Below are 25,721 nucleotides of genomic sequence, written 5' to 3' on the forward strand. Positions count from 1 at the left end.
GAGGGGAAGGCACACATGGTGCTGGGCTTAAAGACATAGAGCAAGGAGCAAATGTGTTTTTATGCACTTAGCCCCCGGCACTGACTAATTATCATTTGTGCCAGCAAGTTCCCTACGCAAACAGTTTGGTCATTACTTCCTGCAATTCTTCTGCATGAAGTCAAATTATGTATGGATCACAGCAGACCAGGAGTGACATCAGTGACACCAATCCCCAACTGGACAAAGCATAAGATTTTTATTTCTGCCTTTATTCCCAAGGGAAGCCAGTTGAGCCTTAATTTCCCTCCTCTTCCCCATCCTGGGGCAGTGGGACACACATAAAAAGCCATTTGGGCACCACTTTGGTAGCATATGAAAGATGTCCAGGGAAAAGATGCTTCCATTTGGTACGGAAGTCTTGAAATAGAGGGATTCCCTTTGAAATTTTTACTCTGCTTGCAGAAAAAAAGCTTTAGAGTAGGTGGTGAGGGATATGCCTTGCTCATCCCTGCTCTGATCAAATCTTAATTCCTACCTGAAAAGACATCTTGATTCTTGCTTCATTTAATTTGAGGGGTTGTCACTCACTAACAGGCTGTGTTCTCCAGCTCTACCAAGTTTGACTTGGCTGAATCTCTGTGCATGCAGGGCTTTCTCTCTCCACCGTGGTTTGGTGGAACTGCAAAAAGCATGTGAATCACATGTGGGTTTAGGGCTTTATGCATTGTCAGAAGAGTACAAATTTATCTCAGAGGCAGTGGGAATATGACCTGATGCGAAATATTTCAACGTCAGAGCTCAGCTCTTACAGTAAACTCTGTTTTCCATTCTTTTGTAGGGTGCTTTTAATTGCAGTGATGGTGCTGTCTATTTATTCAATACATCTCATGTTGGTGTGTTCAAAGGAAACAGGTAATTTAAGATGTTATTGTACCATTTCAATAGAATTGTAAAGAATAAGAGGTGAAAAGTGCTCAAATAAGGCCAACTGCTTTGTGTAAGACTGAGTTTCTATCACTTTGCTGACAAAATAGAAAGGCCTAACACATTTTGGACCAAAAGCCTAGAATTAACAAGAATTTATGTCATAGCAACGGAGAAGAGCATCTAACTATCATTATAAAGAGAAAAACTTAATGACAAAGAGTGAATTCTGCTACTGTGAAATGTTGTCCTCAGTGAGGTAGAAGTAACAGGTCATATAGTTTCTTTGCATTACAAAACCAATTGCAAGTGAAATATAATGAATTTTTACCTATGCTGAAGCCTACCTGGAAATATAGTTTGTCCTTAATGGTTAGTGTGAAATTCCTGATAGCCTTTGTGGTGTAGCAGGAGTTTTCCTAGAAGAAAATAAAACATAACAGTTTCTTGACTGAGGGAAGTGTATCTGTAAGCAAAATATATCACAAAACCAGAAATTGGAAGTTACCTGCAGTGTCAAATGTCCCTGTACTCTGAAGTCCAAGCATCTCTTTCCTTGAGTAGCAGTCTCTGAAGCCAGATTTTAAAATTATTTGTGCACAAGAACACTGTAATATTTTAATATCTAATTTAGACACAGCTGAATTACTGTTTTAGCATGTATAATAGCAGCAACAGCCTATTTAAATTAGGTATGTATGCCTAATTGTGGACACATTTGTGCCCTGTTAGTTCATAAAATTTAAGCCCTGGTTACTGAGCTGCTGGTACTTTTTAAGATCAAACTCATTATTTATAAAAACTTCAAAACAGAGATGTCAGCTATAATAAATTGTAGAGAAAACCAAACAATGGAATACATTTTTTGAAGTCATATGTAGAGTGTAACATCCGCAATATTTCTGTTTTAGTTCTCATGTATCTCACCATCTTCACAATGTCCAGTCTTTTTCTCAGCCTAAATCACAGCCAAGGAAAAAAAAGAAACACATATAATAGAAACACAAACCAATTAATAGAGAAGTTTCTCAAGCTTGACTGATGTTTTAAAAGAAGTTATAATTATAATTTACACCTTTCACTGCTTTTACAAAAAACAAACCACATTGAGAATTCACAAGTTAAGGCTTCTTCCTTAGAAATTGTAAATCATCCTGTAAACCAGTGGCTGCTCTCATTTAGGTCGTTTAGTCAAAGCAGGCGAAACTGCAGAATTGGGGTACTGTGTCGGCTGTGGCCAGGCTGCCAGCACTGATGGGTGTATCCTCCTGTGTTGAGTTTTATCTGGAGAAGAGGCTTCCTATGTCACTCTCATTGTGGGCGCAAACCTAATATGCCAGGATGGGATTACCAGAATTTAATATGACACTAGGCATACAGACAGCCTCATTAAAGGTGTGTAATAGGCTCATTAAGAGCTTCTATTTCAAAAGTGACTGGTAGCCAATGATAACATTTATAGACGTCAAGAAAACATTCCTACACAACTTTCAGCCCTAGCAGTTACAAGAGAGCTCTCTATTTACTTGCAAAAGGCAGATACAGCTGCACAGGTGGGTGTGTAGCTAAAAAGGAATCATAAGTGTTTCAACTCAACAGCTTTCGCTGGTATATTTGTTACATCTCTCTTTTTTATTTTTTTATAGGCACCATGGTGTATGAGAAGATAGGTGAGCAGCTCTTTGGTGCCCCAGGGAGAGCGATTGTCTTTGCATCTTCATCTCTCCTGTACATTGGAGGTAAAAGAGATTAAGGGTACTGAAAAACAAAACCCAGGAACATCTTAATAATGTTACGGCTACCACTCAGTCAGGTTCCTCCTTCAGTGGTGTCTTGGGATCTTCATGCTCCTCAATATAGCTGTGACTAACAGTTTGCTTGTAGCCCTTTAAAAATATTGTATTACTGAATGATCAGTAGTTTACAGTCAATTATAGTTCGAGGTCTTCTATCGTCAGAGGCTGATGTGGGAAAAGGTTCACGATGTTTCTCTGTACTTATTCCACAAAATATCTCACCCATTTTCTAAACTGACTTTCTTCTTCCAGCAATATTGAGCTATCTCTTCATAGTCAAAAATGAACTGCCTTCTGCCTTAAAGTTTCTAATGGGAAAAGAAGAAACTTTTACGTAAGTTGAATTCATTTTGGTGATTAGATTATAGAATTCAATGTTGTGTAGATAAGCTTAAGCATATGTTTATAAAAGGTCTTAAATATTGGACATTCTTTAGGTTTGTCAAAGTAGATTTTCACAGGAATATCTCAGAGGGTTAAAAGACAACTTTGGGATGGAAAAGAGTAAGCATAGGAAATGAAAGGTTAAGTCATCAGTAGTTACTGTCTTTGCACACCAGATTTTCATGCAGAATTGTGATTTATACAAACCTCTTATCATAGGAAGATCCAATCTTTTACAATGTTAGACAACACTTGAAGGTATTTGGAACAATGCAAGTTTAAGATATAACGTTTTTCCCTGCATTCTAAGCATCTTACAGGATTTTGTCCTTGAAGCACTGTCCATAGTATGAAATTCTTCAATAGTAGCATATGACAACAGCAGACTATTATACTTGGATTTCTGCCACTTATCACTACTTTACATTTACCAGCTTCTTGATTAGAGAGGTGGTGTTTCCTTATAGTGGTAAACATCCTTTGCATTGGGTTATATGCTGTGCATGAGAAAAAGCTAGAGATCCCATTCGTCTCAGTTCCACTCACTGATCTCAGTAGTAGGGTGATATTTTACCTATTAACTATGAAAATCTGCCATATCTGAGTCAGAACAGAGCTGTGTTTTAAGGGCTGGATACTTAATGATTCTACAAAGTTCAGATCTGGCCTCCATCTCTCCTTTTGTAGGAGCTTCTAGGGTAAGGAGACCAAAGACCATTCTGCAACTGCAGCAATCAGAGGATGACTGAGTGTGAGGAAAACCAAGGAGGGTTTAATGTGTGCTCATTGTGTTGTTTGTTTTGTTTTAATTTTTTACACAGGGCATGGTACGTGGATGGGCGGTTTCTTGTTGTCATAGTGACGTGTGGTATAATCCTCCCTTTATGTCTCCTTAAGAACTTAGGTAAGATGCAAATGCCGTTGTGGGAATAAAGTAAAGGAGCCCAGACATCACGCCACTGACAGCCACACTGGCAACTCAACCATAATTAAAAAAAAGGTTCTCTTGTTGTAATCCAAGAAGTCTCCCTGGCCTAGGAATAAGCTGTGTTTCAAGCATCTTGGAATAAGTAGGCCTAAACTGTCACAGCTGTTGAACTCAGTGTAAACCAGCTTCATCCATACAATTGTGGAAATTGCTTTAAAAAAATGTAGTTATGAGGGTCTTCATTTCATAAGGCAATTCTATTTTATGTGTAACCTGTAAAAATAAGTTGATAAATTGTGAGATTACAAAAAAATAACTTATTTTTCTATAAGCATCAAAATTTTTAGTGGTGATGTTAACTAGAGTTATTGGACTTTGAAGTAAAATGTTTAGACCACTCTATTTTCAAATGTGTGTGAGTGCACTAAGATGCCAGTAGGTACATAACATATTTTTTTAAAACAATGTAGTAAATTTTGGCACTGAAGTCCTGTTGGGATCTTCCTTTTGAGAAAATAACCCATACTCAGCTGATGTGGCTCATGTCAGGGAATCTGGGTCATGCTCTGATCACAACTGCACTTTTTCAGGTTTGTTTCAATTATCACATCCCCTTACAAAAGCCATAAAGATGAGCCTCAGGAAGTCAAATTAGTCAGAGCAAAGCTCAGATCTGTTTGAAAGCGGGGAGGTTTGTGACATGGGAGACTCTCACACCAACAGAACACACTTTTGTCCTGCCTTGAAAACCATGATACATATTAAAAGCATAATACATTTACACTTTTCATGAAACAACAAAAATAAGTAGAAACCAAAATATAGCTAATAAAATACTTTTAATGAGGTTTCCTTTTAATGTATTTCAGGGTATCTTGGCTATACCAGTGGATTTTCATTGACCTGCATGGTGTTCTTCCTGATAGCAGTAAGTTCAGCTTTCTTTGTTGGATTAGAGTTACTTGGTAGGCAATTCACAGTTTCACTGATGTTTTGATTTTTAATTTGCTTTTTATTATTATTTTTAGTAACTATCTGTCTTTGGCTCTCGTTCTAGGTTATTTACAAGAAGTTTCAAATTCCCTGTGGCGGATTGGAGCTAAATGCAACATCAACTGTCCTATCAAATAGCTCAGCACATGAAGATATGTGTAAGCCGAAGTATATTGTCTTTAATTCCAAGGTATGTTTCTTTTTATAATACTTATTTTTAATTCACATAATATATGCACCTACACCCTGTGTTCTTAATCCGATCAGCACCACGTAGGGGCTGATTCTCCATGCTTCCACTCATGCTCCAGTGATGAAGGCGCAATGGATCTCCTTGCCCAGTCTTACAGAGATGCTGTGTTGAATGCACCTCCTTGCAGTCTTGCTCTGCACTGGTAGCAGATGTCCTGAGGCTGTGAGCCCAAGCTACCACCAGACAACAAACGCTTTCTTTGGAAGAGTTTTCCTTTCCACTGCTCCTTACTATCCGTGCTGCAACTGCACTCTTTAGGCTGTAGTTCAGCAAAGGCTGAGTAAGCTGTTCCTGCATCCAAAGCCCAGAAGTAATCCCTCTGTCCTCCTGCACACAAACCACTTCTTTGTGGCAGGGTACATGTTTTCTGTAGCCATACGGTGAACTGGATTGGGAAAAGGATAGAGCTGAAAGCTAATCCAGCAAAAATTGGATTGCCTTTCAGCTGGATGCTTTCCTTCATCACCACACAGCTGCAGGAAAAGTTGTGCCAAGAGAATGTGAAAGAGCAACTGGTCGTAGCTGTGGGAGCAGGAGGATTCTCCTGTCAGCTGTACTGGTACACAGTGCTGGTTAAACTGCACCTTACCCAGCAGAGCAGGGTCCTCAGGTGTCACATTCATAGGGAATGCACATGTATAGCATATACATGCAAAAGTTATTTTCTTTAAGATTTATCCTACCAGCTTCAGTTGAAGAAGCCAATCCAAGCACTTCTCTTTATTTTGGGGTATCTATCAGGCCAGATCTGGTGTGACAGACCAAGAGTTAGTTAACTTGGTGTGCGATAGCAGCTTAGGCGGAGGTGTATTTTAGATAGTGTTGGAGGGCAGTTGTCCTCTCCTGTAGTAACTGTTAGCATTTGCCTCAGAGTCCATGGAGGTACATCAGAAAAATTATTCCATCTGAACTAGGCATCCTGGAGCTGAACTCTAGAGATTTGCCCTTGGGGGCAACAGTTTGCCAATCAGTTTAGCAACTTTGGTGTGTGAGAGGAGAGGCAGTTTCACAGAATGAGAGGATAGCAGACGCTTGCAGGGAGCTCTGGAGCTCATCTGGTCCAACTCCCTGCAAAACCACGGCTGCCTAGAGCCGGTTGCCCAGCACCACGTACAGGCAACTTTTGAGTATCTCCACGGATGGAGACTCCACAACAGTAGTGTGCTGTGAGTGAGGAAGAGGAGGTGGCACAGGCCTGGGTGAGGAAGGACCGCTGGAGAGCAACCAGTGCGCTTACTGAATCTGTCAGACCTGGGCCATACCCCAGGATGGTTGCTGTGGGAAGGGGACATCCATGGCCAGCGCAAGCAGTTCTCAGAGGGCTGAGGAGAGCCGCATGTAGGGATGGACTCATCTCATCGTTGCAGGAGGACCTGTTTTTTGTGTGATCTCTGCTCCTACGTGTTCCCTGGGGAGAATGGAAGCACTCGGGTGTTGAGATCATCTGTAAAGTTTGGCTGAGGACTGAAGCCTGCTCAGGTTTTGGTGGAGAATGAGGCAATGTCCCCCACAGAGACCTTCTGCTCTTCTTGGTGACATAACAGTCTCTCCCCAAGGAAAAGCATGCCCCATCCACGGCACTCCTAGCCCTTTTGTTGGCCTGGGAAATGAAGGGACTCAGTCTGGTACCTTGAAATATCTATTTATTTATAAGTTCTGCATTCCTCTTCTCTTTTCTTACAGTCTGGATATGGGCTTCCTCTTCACGACTTCAGCCTTAGCACCACAGGTGCACACCTCTCTCCATGCCAAGGCAGGGTAGCATAGCGGTGACCTACCATATGTCCTTTCACACCTGACAATGTGCTAGTGACGGTGGCAGTAGCTGGGCAGGGAAACCCATCCCAGGCAGCAAAGCAGCAGCCGTGTGGTGTCCAGTGCTGCGCTCTGCCAGCAGAGTCAGGACGGTGCTCACATGGCCAATGGGAAAACTTTGTCCTCCCTTAGAAAGAGCGCTGCTCTCCATATTTCATTAAATACGTGCTAACTGACAGGTCGTCTGTCTTCTATGAAGGCTCTCAACATTTGATTGAGAAGCCCAGAGAGTTGGGAGCTGGGGTAGTTGAACACGGATCATTTCTTCACACCACTGGGGGAAATACTTCTTAATTTCTTTTCTGAAATTCTCTCCAAACAGACCGTGTACGCTTTGCCCACCATCGCATTTGCATTTGTGTGCCACCCATCAGTCCTCCCAATTTACAGCGAACTTAAAGAGTAAGTCTCTCTCTATTTTTTTTCCAGTTAATTGTTTTGAACTGCTTTGCATGGAAAATGTTAGCGCAGAGGTGCTATGAGTCACTCGTGCCATTTGGAGGAGATGTACTTTAATAACACCCAACAAGCCAAGGAGCGTGGCTGTTGGCTGGGAAATCTGGCCTCCCAAGCGTGCTGCTGGGGTGGGGGAGGTTGAGCATCATGCAATACTTGGGGAGTTTTCTCTGGAAGTACACGGCAGTCTGGGGAGACCCAACTTGGCGCTGGTCATTATTTGGCACAGGAGAGAGGTGTGTGTTCAGCTAACGCTGTTTGTTCCAGTGCAACTAAACATCTATTGCAGTACCCAGAAAAAAAAAAAAAAGTATTTAGAAGACTTTTGCTGGTCCAGCTGTTTTGCTGCCACCTCTGGCTGGGCAGGACTGTGGGGAGCTGGAGACCAGACTTGCTGCAGCATCGCTGGTGGTCCTGGGGGGCTGCAAGGGGGTCTTGGGCTGTGTGGGGAGCCAGGGGGTCAGTCAAACCCATGGGTGCACTCAGGTCCCAGACATTTACTGGGTGCTTGGAGTTTCAAGGCACTCCAGCAGTTTCCCAGGTGCCTATTTAAGGCATTTTTGAGGGGTTTTAAAAGTCTAACTTTGGGTACCAGAGTGTGAATATTTCAGAAAAAATATCTAAAAATTTAATGTTTACACTTAACCTATTTTATAGGTCCACAGTGGTCTGCATACACTCACTCATACACTAATTATTTTCTACCCATGGGGACACAAATATTTCTTTGCAAACATCCAGAATGTTGTTTTTGTTTCTGTTTTCCAGTGTATAATTTTACTCTTCCTTTATTTTGGCCTTTTAACTTCATTACTGAAGTGTTTAAGGGGCACCTCTCATCACTTGGCTTCACCCTTCACTCTCTTTAGGCAGGTACAGCCAAGGAGCAGAGCCACAGGGCAGATCCAGCATTTCTTGACTTAAGCCCCAAGTAGGGTCTGTTTCTCCAGTCCTTCTCTTCCTTATGCAGCTATAAATGAACTCTTGTTTTAAATGAAAATGCATTCATGAGTCTCCTCAGAATTACAATGCTTATGCAAATGCTTAATACATTTTTAACAGCTATTGAAAAATCCAGCCCAATCATTTTCATGTTCTTTTTTCCTTCTTTCTCCAGCCGTTCAGAGAAAAAAATGAAGTTGGTTGCAAATATCTCATTTTCTTCGATGTTTGTGATGTACCTTTTGACTGCCATATTTGGCTATTTGACTTTCTACGGTAAGTATGCAGTTCTTTACTAATCAAAGTATAAAGGGAATACATGTGAAATCAATAGTGTATCCCAGCTGGAAAGTACCATCCACTTATATTAAAATACTTTTTCAAGTATTTTTTCTTAAAGTTTATGTATAAAGGTAGAAATCCTTTCCTCCTTTTCCCCTCTGGATGAAATGCACAAGTGAAAGTAGTAGTTGCAAAAGGCACATTCAAAATATGAGGGAGAGAATTGTCTAAGAGATTTGGGGATTAGCTGGGCCCCACTAAGATTTTCGTTCCAAGATCCTCACCTGAATGCTGTATACATTGGTAATGACTGAAGCATGCATATCTTCATAAAATGAGACAGATTTGAGAGCAGGTCCTAAGAAATGAGTATCGAATCAGCCATCACAGCTTCTTCATTTTCTTACTGACATAGAAACGAAAGACCAAATGTTCTCCCTGTGTCTCTAGATCTGAGCCTTACTGGTCTTGGTTAAATAAACTGGCAGTGAAGGTGGGGAAGCTTTGGGTGTTGTCCCCGGTCATCTGCTAAAGGATGGTTATTTCAGAGTTTGAGATTTGCCCCGTCTCTTTCCATGCATATCCTTTCCCTTAAAGAAACAAACAGATTATATTGTATCACTAAAGGATAAAACATGCATGCCCTAAAGGCACGATTATTAAGTAGGATAAATATAAATGTTGCCCAGCAAGCTACTCCCATGCTCCAGTATAATGGAAAAGTTGTAAAGTAGTGTCTTTTCCCATGGACCATTAAGGGATTACAAGACAGATGACAAAACTGATGTTTGCCTTTTACCCCAGAGTCACCAAAAGGTCATAACTTTTTTCCACTCTGTTCGAAGTGAACTTTTTATAGAGTCATAGAATCATTTTTGTTACAATCTCCTCATCCATTATACCATTCCCTGTGAGCCATGTATTGCAAGAGAAAGAAAATAAGTAAATATGAAATGCAGAACTTTTTTTTCCAAAGATGTACCTATCTTGTATTTGTTTCCTCAGGCTCTCATTCTGATTATGAGGCATTGAGTCTGCATGCATCGAAGTAACTTGAGGTCATCTGTTCTAATTTTCCCAATAAAACCGCAAATATGCTGCAAGTAACAACAGCAGCAGCCACTCTCATCCAGCTGCTCCCATCTAACACATTTTCATAGAAGTGCATCAAATTAGCAGCCCCAGGGAGCAAGTGGGTGTAAATCAGCACAGACCCCTTTGCTTTGGCAGGGAGGAGATTCTGATGTGATTGCCCCAGGGGTGTGAGGAGGCAGATCCATGGAGCTCCTCTCTGGGAATCTCCCATGCCCCTCAAGGACAAGGGTCTGAGTCCATGGAGGAAGTAGGGGCTGTGTCCTTCTGGCCCTCCTGAGGGGGAACCAGTCCCTGGGGTGTCTCACATGTCTCTCCCTATGTCAGGCGTCCCTGCTCCCAATGGCAAGAGCCTGTGGCTGGAAGGTGTGCGGCTCTGCTGGGGCTTCTGCAAGGATCGGTGTCATGAGAGGCAGCAAAAAAACCACCGAGGGAATATATAATTCCTCCACTTTGACCCTTTTTCCCTTTGAGACTGACAAGACCTTACCTTTCATATGTTCACTTACATTTTTCTAACCCTCTTCTCTACCCTTACCTGGGTAGGAACACCATTTTTATCGTGGCCATTTCTTCTTTACACCAACAGTCCTTGTCTGTTTGCTTTATTCTCAAAAGTATTGCGGTGATGACTATATTTACATTGCAGAGTTACAGAAAAGAGGTGTTTTTCTTCCCCTAAAAGGTCACACTGTGGTTGGGCTCTGTGGTGTATCTAGCTGAAAGCAAAACAGACCTTCAACTGTAAGCCTTGCCCTTCACTTCCTACCTGGCTGCAGCCTGTGAGCGGTTCAGAAGGTGCAGTCTGTGCTTGCAGGAGCAGAGTAAGCTCTGTGTCGCAGAAGCTCTGCATGTGCCCAGCTTGAAAACCCCACTCCTAATCCGCAGGGAGGTGGGAGAGCGTTTTCTTCCTCCTGGTGGGGATTTGAGCACTGCGTAGGTGGTGTCAATTCGTGGTCTCTCCCCAGAAGGGCATCCTGGTGGGGGAGAGTGCAGGCATTTCGTCACAGGACAGAGGCCTCTGCTTCCAGGGATACATGAGGTTTTACCAAGTGCCAAAGATTTTAAATTAAATGTGGCCGCTGAGTTCCCCTTAAGGATTTAAGCTTAAGAGCTGTTATATTTTACCATCAGCATTCTAAGATTAGCAGCAGAAACAAAACATGAGCCTAAAAACAATCTTAGTATGTTTTTGTGGTGTGTTTAACAGCCACCCCCTTAGGTTATTGCTCCTAAATATGTAAAAGTTACAAAGCAAACACACAGGTCTATCAGCAACTTGGTTTTCCTGCTGGTTAGCACACGCAGACCCACTCTGCACTATTTATCACGGCTTTAAGGAGACTTTTTTGCAGGAGGTCATATTAAAATATCTCCGGTGTCTCCCTATCAGGCACCCCCCATGATTTGTGTTGGGGCCAGCAGCCGGCATGGGGCTGAGCTGTGGGCACTGCTGGGGCAGGGGGGTGACAGGCTCCGGGGAAAAAATCAGGGCAGCCCTGGGAGGAGCTACCAGGGGATATGAGTGCAAATGTCAGGGCGTCCTGCTGGGAGCTGACCCAAGATAGGCTTTGTTCTTGGTTGAGAAGAAGGGCATTGCTTTTCCCTGGAAGTTTATTTGCTGTTTAGACTAATTTAGCTCAAAACCTTGTAGTTTATATTAAGTTCAGCCATTACAGTGCATGTGGTTATTTTTATATCATTTGAAACTTCAGGAAAAAATAGTCTATGGAACCAATTAGAAATAGCTTGTTTCACTTATTTTTTTTATATGTATACATATAAGCAAGATTTTGTGTATGTCTCACTGTTGTCTTTCCTACAGTGAAAATTACCTTAGTCATGTGCTGTCTTGAATTAGGATGCATTCCTAAATCAGGCCTCCAAAGGATTAATCTGGAATAAAGTGATCATTAGGATTTGGTTCAAAGTGCTGTTTGAATTCAAGGCTGTTTCATTCCATACTCTTTTGTTTGCAGATAAATCACTTGTTGTTCAAGAAGGCTGTTGTTAAGCAATTATTTTTTGTGAATGAGTTGCCTGTTTGCCAGAACACTTATCTTACTGTCTTTTCCATAGACAAAGTGACGTCAGATCTGCTTTACAAGTACCAGAGCAAAAATGACATCCTCATCCTGATGGTGCGCTTGGCTGTGATCATTGCGGTGGTACTCACGGTGCCGGTGCTGTTCTTCTCAGTAAGTAAAAAGTTCCGCATGGTTTGGAAATTGGTAGCAGCTGTACATGGCGCATTTCTTCAAACCACAGTCCAGCAGTTGCCGAGTCAGTGACGTTGTAGCTACCCAAAAAAGAACTTGAGCTTGGATCGGCCTTTTCCCGCACCGGACTGCCACTAACTTCTGGAGGAGTCCTCCCTGCAGGAAATAAATTAATCACTTTTGTTCTTCAATCTGTTTTAAATTGAATCCACATGGGCCTTCTTTCACTTCACACGACTTCACTGGAGCAGGCTCAGAGGTGAAGATGATTTGTAAGTGCAGAAGGATTCCAAAAGGCACGTTAGAAAGGGAGGAATATCTTACTGCAGATGCACGTATACCTACAGTTTTGAAATATCAAATTAATTTTAAGAATTATTTCAAAGGGTATTACATCAGAGACACAAAAATTTCTGATGGATCTATGTAGCACTTGTTGTTGCATGAAGAACCAGTTAAAATAAATACAAGAAGCTTTGAGTTGGTTTATAGACTGTCCTTGACAGTGAACTCTCTCTCTCCCTCTTTTCCTACAGGTGCGTGCGTCCTTATTTGAGATGGTTAAAAGAACACAATTTGACTTACGCCTTCATATTTTGTTTACTTCCTTTACTCTGTTTTTCCTCAACATCTTAGTCATTTTTATCCCTACGATGAAGGACATTTTTGGAGTTGTAGGTACAGTATCTGATTTTGTACTACTAATAAAAGACTGTTGCTAATCAGCAACACAATAATTGGCTGTTGCTGACAGCTAACAAAACTCATCTATTTGAATTTTGCAGGCGTCACTTTTGCCAACATGCTGATTTTCATTCTTCCTTCGGCATTTTATTTAAAAATGACACACCAGGATAGATCAAAGTTCACTGAGAGGATTTGGGTATGCATTCCTTTCTTGTCAATGCAACACTTTCGTCTTGTCATTCCTTATAATGCAAGCTTTCTCTGTCTCAGCTCATTGATTCAGAAAGCCTGTAAAGCACTCGGTTTGTGGTGTTCCTTGTGGTTTTAATGGACCCAATTCAGACTTAGGGTGCTTCCAGCAGAAGCAGCCAGTTGAACGGTCAGCCCTTTGGCAAGCATGAGCAGATGGGAATGGGCCTCAGAAAGATTTCCTATGAGCCCCAGAAAGAGCTGCAGCTGAAAAGACACAACACTCCTGTGTATTTCCAATCCGAGGAGGCATGCACTGGAAGCATCCCAAAGTCACACCTTCCTGCTCTGAGCAGACAGGCAGGAAACCCGTGTTTCACTTGCACATCCCCCAGACGAAAGGGCTGAGCTTTGACAGGCACGTATCTGATAGGCAGAGTATGCTTATTACTGTGAGGCTCTGAAAAGTGCAGAGCTGATCAGTCCTAAAAACAGACTTACTTAACCCTCTTTAGGGGTGATCAGTGTTTAAGAAGAAAATTGAAAGGAGAAAAAAAAATAGTTTTGGTTCAGGAAGTAATTGTTAATGACGCTAATCTGTTTAATTATCTAGGCGTCTTGTCTTTGCCAGAAATGCCATCCCATTTTAGCTAATTACTTTGATACATCACCATGTAAATCTCCTTAAGAGGAGAAGTTAACATACTTGAATTTATTGTCTTTTTTTATTATTCATTAATTTTCTCTCCTCTCCTCTTTGTTCCAGGCTGGTCTTTTCTTGGCACTGGGGATAATATTTACCCTAGTGAGCGTTCCCTTGGTCATCTATGACTGGGTAAAATCAGCAGGCAGTGAACAAGGCCACTGAAGTTCACCGCGTTCTGAAAAGAAGACACCCCTGTTTGCTACACACCAAAATCACAACCATCTGTTCTGTTATCTACTCCATCTTTTCTGAGTTTACTCAAATCAAATCCAAATAATGACTCCCCAGCAGTGAAAATACCATTGTGTGTGTATTTTCTTGCAGAAAACAGACAGATATTTCCAACAGGCATATCACTGTCCCCAACACTGAGTTATCAGATCAGCCTAAAGTCTGTGTTAATTGTCTGTGAGACATATATAGAGCATTGCTCATAGAAAATCATCACAATTAATTTGTTTCCCCTCTTCCACCCATGAATTGCATTGTTCCGTTATTATCCCTAGCCCTTCAACCATAAGCTCTGCTCCTCTAGGGCAGCAGTGCCTCTTTTTATCAGTCCCAACTGGAGTTATGTCAGTTCACACCCTTCCCCCAGCCTTTTAGCCCCAGCACTGCTCTCCAATTGTATGCACCCTTGTTTGTTTGTTCTGTTGCTGTTTTATGCACCATTTGCCTCACGGGGTTAAGCATAGCATTCCGGTATGGACACAAAAGGCACCATGAGAGCATAAATAAGCATTGTATAAGCACAGGTCCTAAATCTGGTGCTTGTCTCTGCTGTTCTGGCCAGGGAGCCAGCCCCAGGGCTGGGCCATTTTGTGGTTTGGGAGAACAGACCCCTGTGTGCTTGTGTGCCTCTGTGATGAGGTACAGGGAGCAGGAAAAGGACGGCCACCACCACCACCAGCCACCACTCCCCTGGCACACTTGAGTTGGACCATGACCAGAGCTAGACTTGACCTCAAGCTGTGAGTACTTGAGCCTGAAGAGAAGCAGAAGCAGACGCTTGGAGATTTCCATAGGAAGTCTGCGTTTTCTTCAGCATTAAACTGTTTACTAGTGTCCTATTTCTCTCAGAAAAAAAAAAAAAAAACAAAAAACCAAGGCACGATAACATCACAAGCTTCAGTTTTATTGAAGCCTACGCATGTTATCATACCTCATGCCTTTTCCATTCTGGGATTTATTTGTACATACCTGCTAGAGACTGGCTTCTCCCTTGCATCTTATCTTCATCCACTGAAGTCAGCGAGTTTTTTGACAGCAGCGGGAGCAGGATTTGACTCACACTGCCAAACTACTGGATTTCTAATGGAAATTGAAACCTGTAGCATTTCTTTAAACAAACAGAAACACTATTTATATTTAAAATGTTTCTTTCATTTACATTTCTCATCAATTCACCATAACAAAGACATTCAATTACTACTAGCAGAAACACTGTAACTTGCATCTGTTGTCCACAAAATAAGCATTTGCCTAATGCCTTATAGCTGGTATAGAGAACGCTAAGCAGGCGATCATTAACCATCTTACATTAGTGCACTGCCAGCAGCATAAACGTGTTCACTTTGTGTCATTCACCATGCGAGCTGAAAAGTGTCTCAAAACATGAACCCAGCTCCCACCAAAGGAACCAAAGGCAGCCCTGCTTCATGCCCAAGGGCTGAGCAATGCCCTCGGTGTGCTCGAGCCATCCCCGTCAGTATGTGGTGACCCTCTTGTTCCCAGTAGCCAGTTCATTGCCGTCTTCCATTGTAACCGTGGAAGGAACCTGTCATCCAGCCTTGGGGGACCTGTCATTGCAGCTTGCTCTTTTTAAGGTTAGGAATAGATAATTTGGGATCTTGGGATTTCTGTGAGCTATTGAATTGCCTCTGTTGCCATTGCCTTGTCCTGCAGGGCTTGAAATCATTGAGAGCTGAGAGCATGAGAGCACTACTCAAGACCTTGAAAGTTGGTTTCTAAGGGTGATATCCAGAGAGGTCAGTTTGGATCCTTCCTTGGAATTTGGGCATTGAGATGCAGAGCATTCATGCTGCAGAAACTAAGCCTACAAACCCCAGACTTGGATATCTTTACCTCAGCCTAGGAAGTACGGTACCCAGCTCTGCCAATACTCCGCTGTGATCCAGAAATAAGGTAGAGTGGACTCCACAGGCTCCCCAAGTCTTTAGAGTAGCCCACCAGCAAGAACAAAACTGGAAGCCTCCTCCCTCCAAGCAAAGTGACCTGGAGGACTGCAGGGTGGGATTCCCTTACCCTGTCCTCGTCCTGGCCCCTCAGATGTTCACTAGCAGGCTCCCAGCAAGGTCTCCAGTGCAGGATCCTCCCCCTCAAGCACTCCCAGCCCAGCATTTAACACAGAAACTGCTGAGCTACCTGCTACCCTTGAGCTGAGGTCACTCGTGCTTTCCTGCAGCTGGTGTCAAACTCCTGCCTGTGGTGGTGCAAGTCACTGGTTCTCTCTGTCCTGTCTCTTTATGAGACTGATCCCTGCCCTTATTCCAGAGAAGTCCCTAGCTACGAGCCTAGGTGCTAGTTAAGCTCTGAAGAGAAGAACCTATGCTCAGTTCCCATCTTCTCGCAGCTCATTCCCGGCATCTTCCCAGCTCAGGGTGTCAGTTTGTGGCTCCCTTTTCACAGTCACCCAGCTCTCCCTGATCACTGTAGCAGGAGCCCAGCATCTCACTCCATGCTCTGACTCATGCTTGCTGGGGTTGTGCTTCAGGTTTTGAGGTGCCTTATAATCTCTCTGGATCTTACCTAAAAATCCTAACTCAGATCTGAGAATGCTGTACAGTGTTATCCTCTCCTGTTTTCTTCCCCCCTTTATCCTCCTGTTACTACTGATTTATGAGCAGTGCAGCTCTATGCAGTGAAGGGCTGTGAGAGAGGAGATCCTGGCAATGACTTTCAAATACCCAGGTAGGAGCTAGAGGTCTGATCTGCTGCACAGGGTCACAGCAAGGTCACGACTGTGACATCTCCTTCCCACCCATCTCCCAAATAATCTGTAGTCTTGTGTTTAAAATACCAACCATTGCATTTTGGCAACCAGCTTCCTTTGATCTGAAGGACTGTTGGGTGACTGACTGCTCCTTGCGTCTTCCTAAATCTCCTCCATTGTTATCCCTCTCTCTCCTCTTTGCTATTCCATCTTCTTCTTTTTCCCAGTTTATTTGTATACTGTAGTTTTACTGGATAAACAGGGAGAAGAATGAGCTGGGTGTGTGCACAGAGTGAAATTACCCAAGGTACTGGACCATCAAAGCATCTTAGATACGGACAGATACCCAAAATACTGAGTCTTTAAATAGGCTTTGTTCCTCAATCTCTGAAAAAAATATTGCTTAAGTTGATGTACTGGCATCATATTTATAGATATTTGTGGAAAGGAATCATGTTTATTGATGTCTGTGGTAATGAACGTGAAATAATGTGCTTTTTGTTTTCTCATCAGGTTTATACATTCTTAACAGAATGCAATAGACACTACTGTAACTGTCAACATCAGTGATGGATGACAATATTTGCATGAGGTTATCTGTAAAATAACCTCATACTGTTATTCTGTTCATTTTGAATAGTGAACTTGTAGCCAACAATGTAAGAGTCTCACATTTTAGCTAGGATTTTAAGAGCACAGTGAAATGCTGTAGGAGTTTCTCTGTTGTTAAATTAATAGGATCCAGAGTACCGTATCTGCTTAGTAGGTGGTAGCATGCTTTCTTTTCATAGAGAGTTTATCACTATTGTGAGCAATGCAAATGTCATAGACTGGATGCAAAATTGCTCCTAATAACTACAACAAAATACCTTAAAATTCTCATTTCCATTATAGCAACAATTGAGTGGTGAGGGACAAGAAAGGACTAATTAGAACCAGGGGCTCCTAATAAGATTGTAGGAGTTAATGCAACACTTAGAAGACAGCCTTTCTGCCTCTCCTAGTCCACAGCACATTGCAAAGAAAAGAGTAATGAGCTTAAAGCACCTTTATGGTTGCAGAAAACAGCTGCCGTTCTCTGTCCAATGGCAAATGCACCTACTAAGTAAAACACAGTAAATTGTTATTTGCGAACAGCATCACAGGGGCAGCGACCTCTCCGGGTGATGCTCGCTCCTCGTCAGAGGGCCCATGCCAAATCTGTGCATCAGCACAGACCTTTTTGTTGGGCTGGCATGGACCAAGTGGTGCCCAGCTTGTGTGAAAGACCAAGGCAGAACAGATGGTCTCATCCTGCAAGATCAGGGATGGGGATGTCCATCCAGCCCCAAGGCTGCTCTCCTGAGCCACACATTGACCTGCAGCTTGTGCTCCACTTGCAGTAGGACACACATGCAAACGCAGGTTGGATGATATATGGGTTGTGTCTGTACATCTGCCTTATAGTGCACAAGCACCACAGCCCTCTCTGATATTATTAACAGTAACAATTAATGGTATCTCTAGTTAATCTTTAAATGCATACATTACTTTGCTCGAACCTTACATTAAGGCTAAAGAGCATCTTGGTCAAAACAAAACTCTTTCTATGTGGTGGTGTCCCGCCTCCAGTCCTACTGTCCCACCCCAGTGCCTGTAGGAGAAAGGCACAGCAGAATGTATTCAGCTCCATCAGCAGCTCCACGAGATGGCTTTATCGCTTGGTGCCAGGGTGCTTCCTTAAACAATTCTCCAGAACCAGTGGGACCAGGAAAATCCTTACCTCTGATAACTTACACAAAGAATGTTTTATTTGTATCTAATGTAAGGATTTCTGCAACAAACTGTGAAAAAAAAAAAAAAAAAAAAACCATGAATATGGGCTGAAAAGGTCTAGAATTCACAAATTGTACACATGCCTATATTTCTGAAGACAAATCTAAGCAGTTGTGTTGTACTGTAGGAAATTTCATTTTTACGTACATATATATATATATATAGTAAATAAATAGGATGCTGCATATTTTTGCAGTTGTTTACCCTTACGATATAGAAGTGTTGAGATACGCTCCGCCTATTAAGAATTATTTTAATACAAATACAAATACTCTAGTTTCTGACTTAGCTAATGTCTATCCTTTCCTTTCACCCAAGAGTGCACAAGTTTAATCCTAAATTTGAAACTATACTTACATCTTACAAAACAGAGAAATAAAAGGTCTAATTAAATTGCAAGGATTAATTCCAGTACATGGCTCCCTGTTTTCTCAACAGCAAGCCAGACAGTCTTCCTGCTGGGTAAAGTGTATCTCCCTTGTAAAGGGCCCCTTTGGTACTCAGGTACCTCTCATCTCCTCAGCTGAGCTCAGGTGTAGTGATGTGCTGAAAAAGACTTATGCAGAAACCAGAGCAAACTGCAGCCACCAATGTGACCCAGCATTAGTCAATCTTGTATTCAGGCACATGTTCATCCAAGCAGTACAAACAGAAGTCATGCCAGGACTTCTGCATTTCCATTTTCAGCCACCAGGAACACCTCTAGTTGAGAAAAATAAGTCCTTCAAGCCAGGGGTGGGCAGCAACCAGAACAATTTTGGCCATTTTTAGCCCACTCCCCCACTGCAGTCCTGCGGCTGTTCCTCTGCTGCAGACCCAGACACGCTGCTCTCACACAACCAGAACACCAGCACCAGCGGCTGACGAAAGCATCCCCAGCCAGGGACTGCTGTACATCCCACCCCACGGGCTGTATTTTGGCTGTGGGACAGCTGCGTGTCCAGGGGTGAGGGTGATGGGAGGGGAGAGTTGTGTATGTCCTGACAGCACCTCCATCAAGAGCCTTGCCTATATTTTCTCGCTGGTAAAGCATGGAAACATTTTTTTTCAGGATTGCTGAAAAATGCATGTTGAGAAATGCATCTAAAAATAACTGGGTTTTTCTTTTCCATGTTTTCTTTATGGTCTTGGATGAAAGTGAAACTTGAAATGATGTTTGCTTTCAGCATGAGTACAAATTTGGGGAAAAAGCCTATATGCAGTCAATTATACAGAGCTTTTCAAATTAATACAAAAGTACGTTTTCTTTTCAGTGTTATAGCCAACAAAATACAAACTGTAACGGCATTTTTCCACAAGACTTGAACTTTAACTTGTTTACAGAAATCTGATTTTTGTGTCCCAAGGTATGTTAAGGCTTGCCCAGATCCAGAGGGTTTGCAGAGACAGCAACAAACATCTGTTTCTTTCTGCAGTGCAGTCTGACAGCTTCACCTGAAGCTCAACTTACGCCACACAGTCAAAGAAAGAAACATCAGTCTGCTTTCCAGCCACAAATTTCTACCTTTGGTTTGTCTTGGTCTTCATGCAACCCCAAGGTCAACCAGACCCTTGAGTTCACCTGACTAGTCCCTACTTGCTGAATTTAAAAAACAAAAACTACCTAGGGCAAGCTCTGTCTGAGGGACTCCAGTGCAGCTAGACAGAAGTTTTCAGGCAGCCTGACATCTGTATTTTGGAAAAATTAAGTGCCATGTATTTCTCTTTCAACTTATAGTTATCGAAAATGGAGTCTCTTAGAGCTGTTGGTATTATACTGCTAAATGCCATGACACTGGCAAGGGATGGTGCCACTGGCTTAGTGTGCCTCAGCCTTGCCATAGCTCACTGCTTGAAAAACAGGAGCTTATTTGGATTCTCGGAAAAAGATGTAGCTTGGCCAAGGCTTAGACAATAAGGCTAGGAAAGTAAACTGCAGCGGGCTGGGGTGGCACAGGCCAGTCCTGCCTGAGAGCCAACATGCAAAGCAAAGCCACTTTGTGAGGCCAGTGGTGGTGCCTGGCTGATGGCCACCCTCTTAGAGATGCCTGTGCTATAGGCACATGAAGGCTGCTGCCCTGGAAAATGGAGGAAAAAGTATTACCAACAAGAGTCAAGAACCATGTCCCTTCTTTGGAAAATGTCACCTGGATTAAAGCCTCAGGTGCTTTTCCGAGAGGTAACCTGATACCCCTCCTCCTGCTTGCTGCATCCCCTTTGGAGAGTGTTCACTAGTCAGCAAACCTTCATCACTCTCCTGTTGCCAGTTACGAAAAGCTGGTGAAATTCACCTCATTTTTGGTGGTGATCATTACTTCAGACTTTACCCTTTCAATGTACCAGGTGCTGACCATGGCCATGACATGCTCCCATGAGCTCTTCCTTCCTGGACACCTTTGGGGACTTGTGCTTGGAGGGGAGGGGAGGGGAGGGGAGGGGAGGGGAGGGGAGGGGAGGGGAGGGGAGGGGAGAAGACTGTGTTGGCCAGATGTCTCCCCAGCCATGAGGACCAGCCCTCCAGAGCTCCTGGATGTACAGTCTGCAGCAGAGATGCAGCAAGCTCAGGGTTCAGCAGCACCACTGCAGGAGCCGAGCTCATCAAGGATGAAAAAGCAGTTGTTCTACCCCCGATAATTATAAGGGAGCATAGCAGAGTTAGGTGCCGAGGTACTGGAAAGTGTTATGATAACAAAGAAACCCATGAAGAGGGTGGAGAAATTTTTATGACGTGAGATCAGATTAATGACCTGTACAACAGCTGCAGTAAAAACAGCAGCATACAGATGCTACAACATTTGTACAACACATTTCTCCAAACCAAAACCAAAGCCTGTAATTTACTAGAATGTTAAAAAGGAAAAGAAAAAAAAAATAAATAAAAAGAAAATTACACGTTCACTGACAAAGCCAGTTCTTGCAGACGCTGAAGTCTCCTCAGGCTTGGTTCAGGCAATAGTTCCCACTAGTATTTTTTACAGGAAAGACAGATCTCCTAGTAATTTTCAGATACCATTTGTAGATAACCAGAGAAGTACCAGATGCTGGAGAAACAACTTCCCTGACATAACGAGGAATTATATATCTCTTGCAATTAGATCATCATAAAAGGAAAGGAAAACAGGCATCAGTCTGCCATTCTCGCATCCAGTGGCATTTAAACAATGAGCACAGTCTCTGTTACTACTGCTGGCAGGCCTCCAGCAGCACTTTGAAAAGGCAGCGTGGCCTCCCTGTAAATTGATAAACAATCTTGTGGAGCAACAGGCACGGGAAAATTCAAGCCTTTGTTAAATTTTGACTCTAGTGGAGCACTAATTGGCATCTTTCTGGGCAAAACAAACAGGGTCAACTTCTCCAGTTTCCAGAGGCAGATTATTTTAACCAGAATTTGCGGTCCTTGCAGTTAATGGAATAAAACCCAGGAATGCGAGTGGTAAGAGATGGAGAAATTGTTTGCTTTCTTAGGAGTTCTGGCAGTGAAAACAATCAAACTCAGTTGATGAAAAAGCCTGAATAACTGAGTCCTAGCTGTGCTAATGGCTTCAACGCACAGTCAGTACCACTACAATGCAGATGTGCCACCTTCACACAGGATGCTAATTTCCTGGTGTAAGACGTGGTCACTGGCTGCACCATTCAGGACCAATCTCATCCAGACAGGGGATTATATTCTCACCTCTGCTCTGGGCCGAGAAACAGAGAATGGCCTGAAATCTTTCGTAAGGGGGCACCAGTGCCTGTCAAGATGCAGAGCGCTCTCTGGTAAGCGTGCTCAGACACATGCGTTCCAGCTAATTATCTTCCTTCATCCAGTGCTACAGCATGTCCCTGCCTGCTCCAGATTATACTCGAGCAAGTTCAGCTCTAGGTGGGACTCATGCTCTGGTAAACCATGAGGAAGAAGCTTCACAGCAGACCAGAGCCTGAGTCCCACCAAGCACACAATGCACGCAATGCAGTCTGCAAACCCCAGGCAGGCAACTAAAGCCCTGAGCAAGTGGGGTGACACTGCAACATGCCAGGCAAACACATCGCCAACACCTTGACTTCCCTTGGGACAATCTCACTATCCTAGAAGACAGGATTATTATAAATCAGTTCTTTCAAGTACGAATATGTCTATATTTACATTAAAACCGTCTATCAAGTACAAGAGACTACTAGTCCTGTTTACTGCAGAAATAGCCCATCCTTCCTCTGAGGGCACCTGAACACCACTCTGAGGGCTCAGGACACTCGTCCAAAATTGGAAAGCTTTTTTTTTTTTCCTAAATTTTGGTATTTACAAAAAATCCAGATGCCAGTAAACAAATTATGTCAAAACTAATAGCTAGAAAACACCTTTTGCGACACACTCTTTACCTACCCATCTACCTCTAAGAAAACACTGTGGTCAGCACAGCCGAGCACTGAAAATACCACCCACAAAGACCAGGATTCATTGAAGCCAGCTCCAAGAGGTGAAGGGACAGGCATGACGAGGGCGTTTACCCACAAAAAGAACATGCAGTGTTTCCAACCCCACCTGCTTCATAGGTGCTGTCTCCATGGACTTCTATAAGTGCCCCACCAAAAGAAGTATTGTCCCAGCAGACAGCTGGTAACCCCTCCGCTACCTCACTGGGGAAGCACTCATTTTGGGATGTCCTATGGCTCAAAGCAGCAGAAGAGATTTCATGTGTCCTTGCCACCGATCCACTCAGCAAATTATTGGTCCCAGGGACCTTCCAGAAAAATCTGGATGAGCCAAAGGCAGAAAACTCACAGTCTAGTTACAAGAGGCTAGATAGCACCCAGATACAGATGCTGTACATTTTCAAAGAATTTAAAGCTGATTAATTGCTAACAAGGATGCTATTTAGAGTGCTAAGTTTTACAAATAAAGAAATTTAGCCACAAATATCTTGAGTTGCTACAGAGGTTATTTCACAAAGGTCACTAGTAGCCACCACTAACACTGCTGAAAAGAATCAGACTAATTTACTAATTAGATACACAGAGTTACTCCCAGGCATCCCTTCCATAGACTTTTTAGGGTTCAAAGTCTGCTGTGAAATGGCTAAGGTCCACTGTGGACAATGGATTTAGCCTTAGATTTATATAATCTGATAAAATGTCTTAGACTTTCACAATCTGGAGAACTGCCTTAATGGGTCTCTACTAAAATACTAAATTATACATTAATTGCTTTGGGGGGATGAAGGGGACAAGGGAAATGCTAGGTAGGCTTCAAGCCTTTGTATCTTTTATTGTAGATTTGGGATTGATATTTTATTGGTTCCAACTTTGGTAAGAAATGAGAAATTATGTAAACCAGCTCTGTAAAAGATGCGGAGAATCAACAAAACCCCAGGAAAACAAACAGCAAAGGATGCCAGCATTTCACTGCTGAGGAAAACATTTTAAGGAATAAAACCTACTGCAATGGGGAGCTCCCAGCCTTTTAGACCAACATTATTGCAAAGGCAAGTGCAAGTGCAGGTGTAAAGCTCAGTCAAACCCCATCTAACGTGTGAGGCCCAGGTTGTGAGGAGGTAGCCAACATGGCTAACAATGGCTATTGAGAACTGCATGACTGGGCATCGGAGTCTTCTCTGATCTTGTTGCAACATTACTTTGCATATGCCCTCATATTTCTATGTGTGCCTTTAGCGATTGAGCAAAAACATCATTATCTATGTGATTTCTCCTTGTGGGCTACACAGGCACACTAATCTCTGACACAAATTTATTTTCATCCGATTCAAGAGGTAAATCAGCACAGACACCAGCAATTTAGCACTGAACCAGGGTAACCAAACTCCTTTTCACCAGGAGTGGGAGCAGTTACATTTATACAGTACTAAAACTACATTTGGCCCTTGAAGGCAATCGCAAGGCTGATGTGGCCCCTGGTGAAAATGAGTTTGACACCCCTGCACTAAACCAAAAGGCTTTGCAGCAGTACTGCATTCTATAGAAAATACGTCTGATCTCCACTCCAGTGAAACTGAGTCATCAAAAGTATTTCCTTCTGCACTGTTGTTTTATACCTGAACACGCAGAAACTGAGGTGTTACTCCAGCGCACAAGCTCCTGATGACCTGTGGAATAAGCCCACCTCACCCAGCAAGGAAATGAAGGGCAATCAAAAGCCTCACTGGGACCCACAGCATTTTTCACATGGCTAGGTCTAGGATAAGACAGATAGCTCATGTTTTGCTTCAACATCTGAAAAAAAAGTATACCACAACGTTAGTGTGTGCGTGTCACTTAGCAGCCCAGCTCACATCACTTGTGATGGCCTTAACTTAACTGCAAGAAACTGGGTGCCTGCTGCTTTTTCTGTTTCAAGTCAGCAGATGGTGCTTTTAGAAGGTCTGTCTTCCATCTCGGCTGCTTTACAGCCAGAGGAGTTTGGTAGGCCCTGTACAGAGTTGCTTCAGCAAGCTGCATGTCACCTAGGAAGCAAGAGGAAAAGGTTGCACGCATAACCTTAATACGGATTGAAGTAACAAAAGACTGAAAGCTTTGTGTGAAAATATAGGTCCTTTGATAAGCCATGCTTTCATTTTTAGCAATGTGCAACTCCCTCATCTCAGCATTTCATACCACTGCTACTCAGGAGAGAGTTTCATACTGCCCTGAGTGTACAGCCAGTCAAGATGGTGAGATGTCTGTTCAGTGTATTCTGCAGAGGGGCACAAAACAAGCTGCAAAAGAAGAAAGTGCCCACAAGAGACCAAACACTTCCTCAGAGCTAGCCAGGCAAGGAGATGTTGGCCAGAAGGCCCCTTTGCCTGTCATCCTGCACTTGAGGGCCCTGAGGAGGACAGGGGAGGAGAATAAGGCAGCTCAAGTTTGTTTATTACTCATTTTTTAATGCTTCTGTGCTTTTCTGTTTGACTCAGCTGCCGCCCTGTGGTTGGAATTTCAGCATCAAAACCCGAGCAATTTGAATGCATTTAATATTAGTAATAATATTATTCAAAATATTGTTAAATTATTATAAGAACTCAGCAAATCTGCATTGTTTATATTCTTAAAATGTGCAGTCCCTCTGCCTTTTTATTGAAAATTATATTTTTCTTCAGCTTTTATAAAGATCCTGAGCATTTTCACATGCCCCTCCCCCCTGCCCAGGCAGTGTAGCTGCAGCCATATTTTTCATGGGGAAGGCTCAGACCTGATGGTCTCCTTCCCCACAGACCCGACTGACCCAGGGACCCACATTTTCTGCCTGCCTGCATTTACGGATCAGGCAGGAGGGGCAGAGCTGGTTTCCTGGCCCCCAGACAAGTTCCCAAACCATGCAAGAGCAAAAGCAACTCACCCCCTGTGCCAGAT

At 43.0% G+C, this 25,721-nt stretch overlaps 1 protein-coding gene across 1 annotated transcript in view; it reads left to right on the top strand.

Moving 5' to 3' along the window:
• SLC38A1 (solute carrier family 38 member 1) overlaps positions 1-13,945 on the top strand; it is a 34,575-nt gene extending 20,630 nt beyond the window's left edge. The window contains exons 8-19 of the mRNA XM_071802814.1: positions 821-894; positions 2,553-2,645; positions 2,955-3,036; positions 3,908-3,990; positions 4,884-4,942; positions 5,072-5,197; positions 7,398-7,477; positions 8,649-8,749; positions 11,927-12,045; positions 12,603-12,744; positions 12,852-12,949; positions 13,709-13,945. Of these exons, the coding sequence (XP_071658915.1) occupies positions 821-894; positions 2,553-2,645; positions 2,955-3,036; positions 3,908-3,990; positions 4,884-4,942; positions 5,072-5,197; positions 7,398-7,477; positions 8,649-8,749; positions 11,927-12,045; positions 12,603-12,744; positions 12,852-12,949; positions 13,709-13,810 (1,159 nt within the window). The 3' untranslated portion in view covers positions 13,811-13,945. The remainder of the gene's footprint in view (positions 1-820; positions 895-2,552; positions 2,646-2,954; positions 3,037-3,907; positions 3,991-4,883; positions 4,943-5,071; positions 5,198-7,397; positions 7,478-8,648; positions 8,750-11,926; positions 12,046-12,602; positions 12,745-12,851; positions 12,950-13,708) is intronic.
• The last annotated feature ends 11,776 nt before the right edge of the window (positions 13,946-25,721 follow it).

This window comes from Patagioenas fasciata, chromosome 1, assembly GCF_037038585.1.
Source record: "Patagioenas fasciata isolate bPatFas1 chromosome 1, bPatFas1.hap1, whole genome shotgun sequence".
Classification (NCBI taxonomy): domain Eukaryota; kingdom Metazoa; phylum Chordata; class Aves; order Columbiformes; family Columbidae; genus Patagioenas; species Patagioenas fasciata.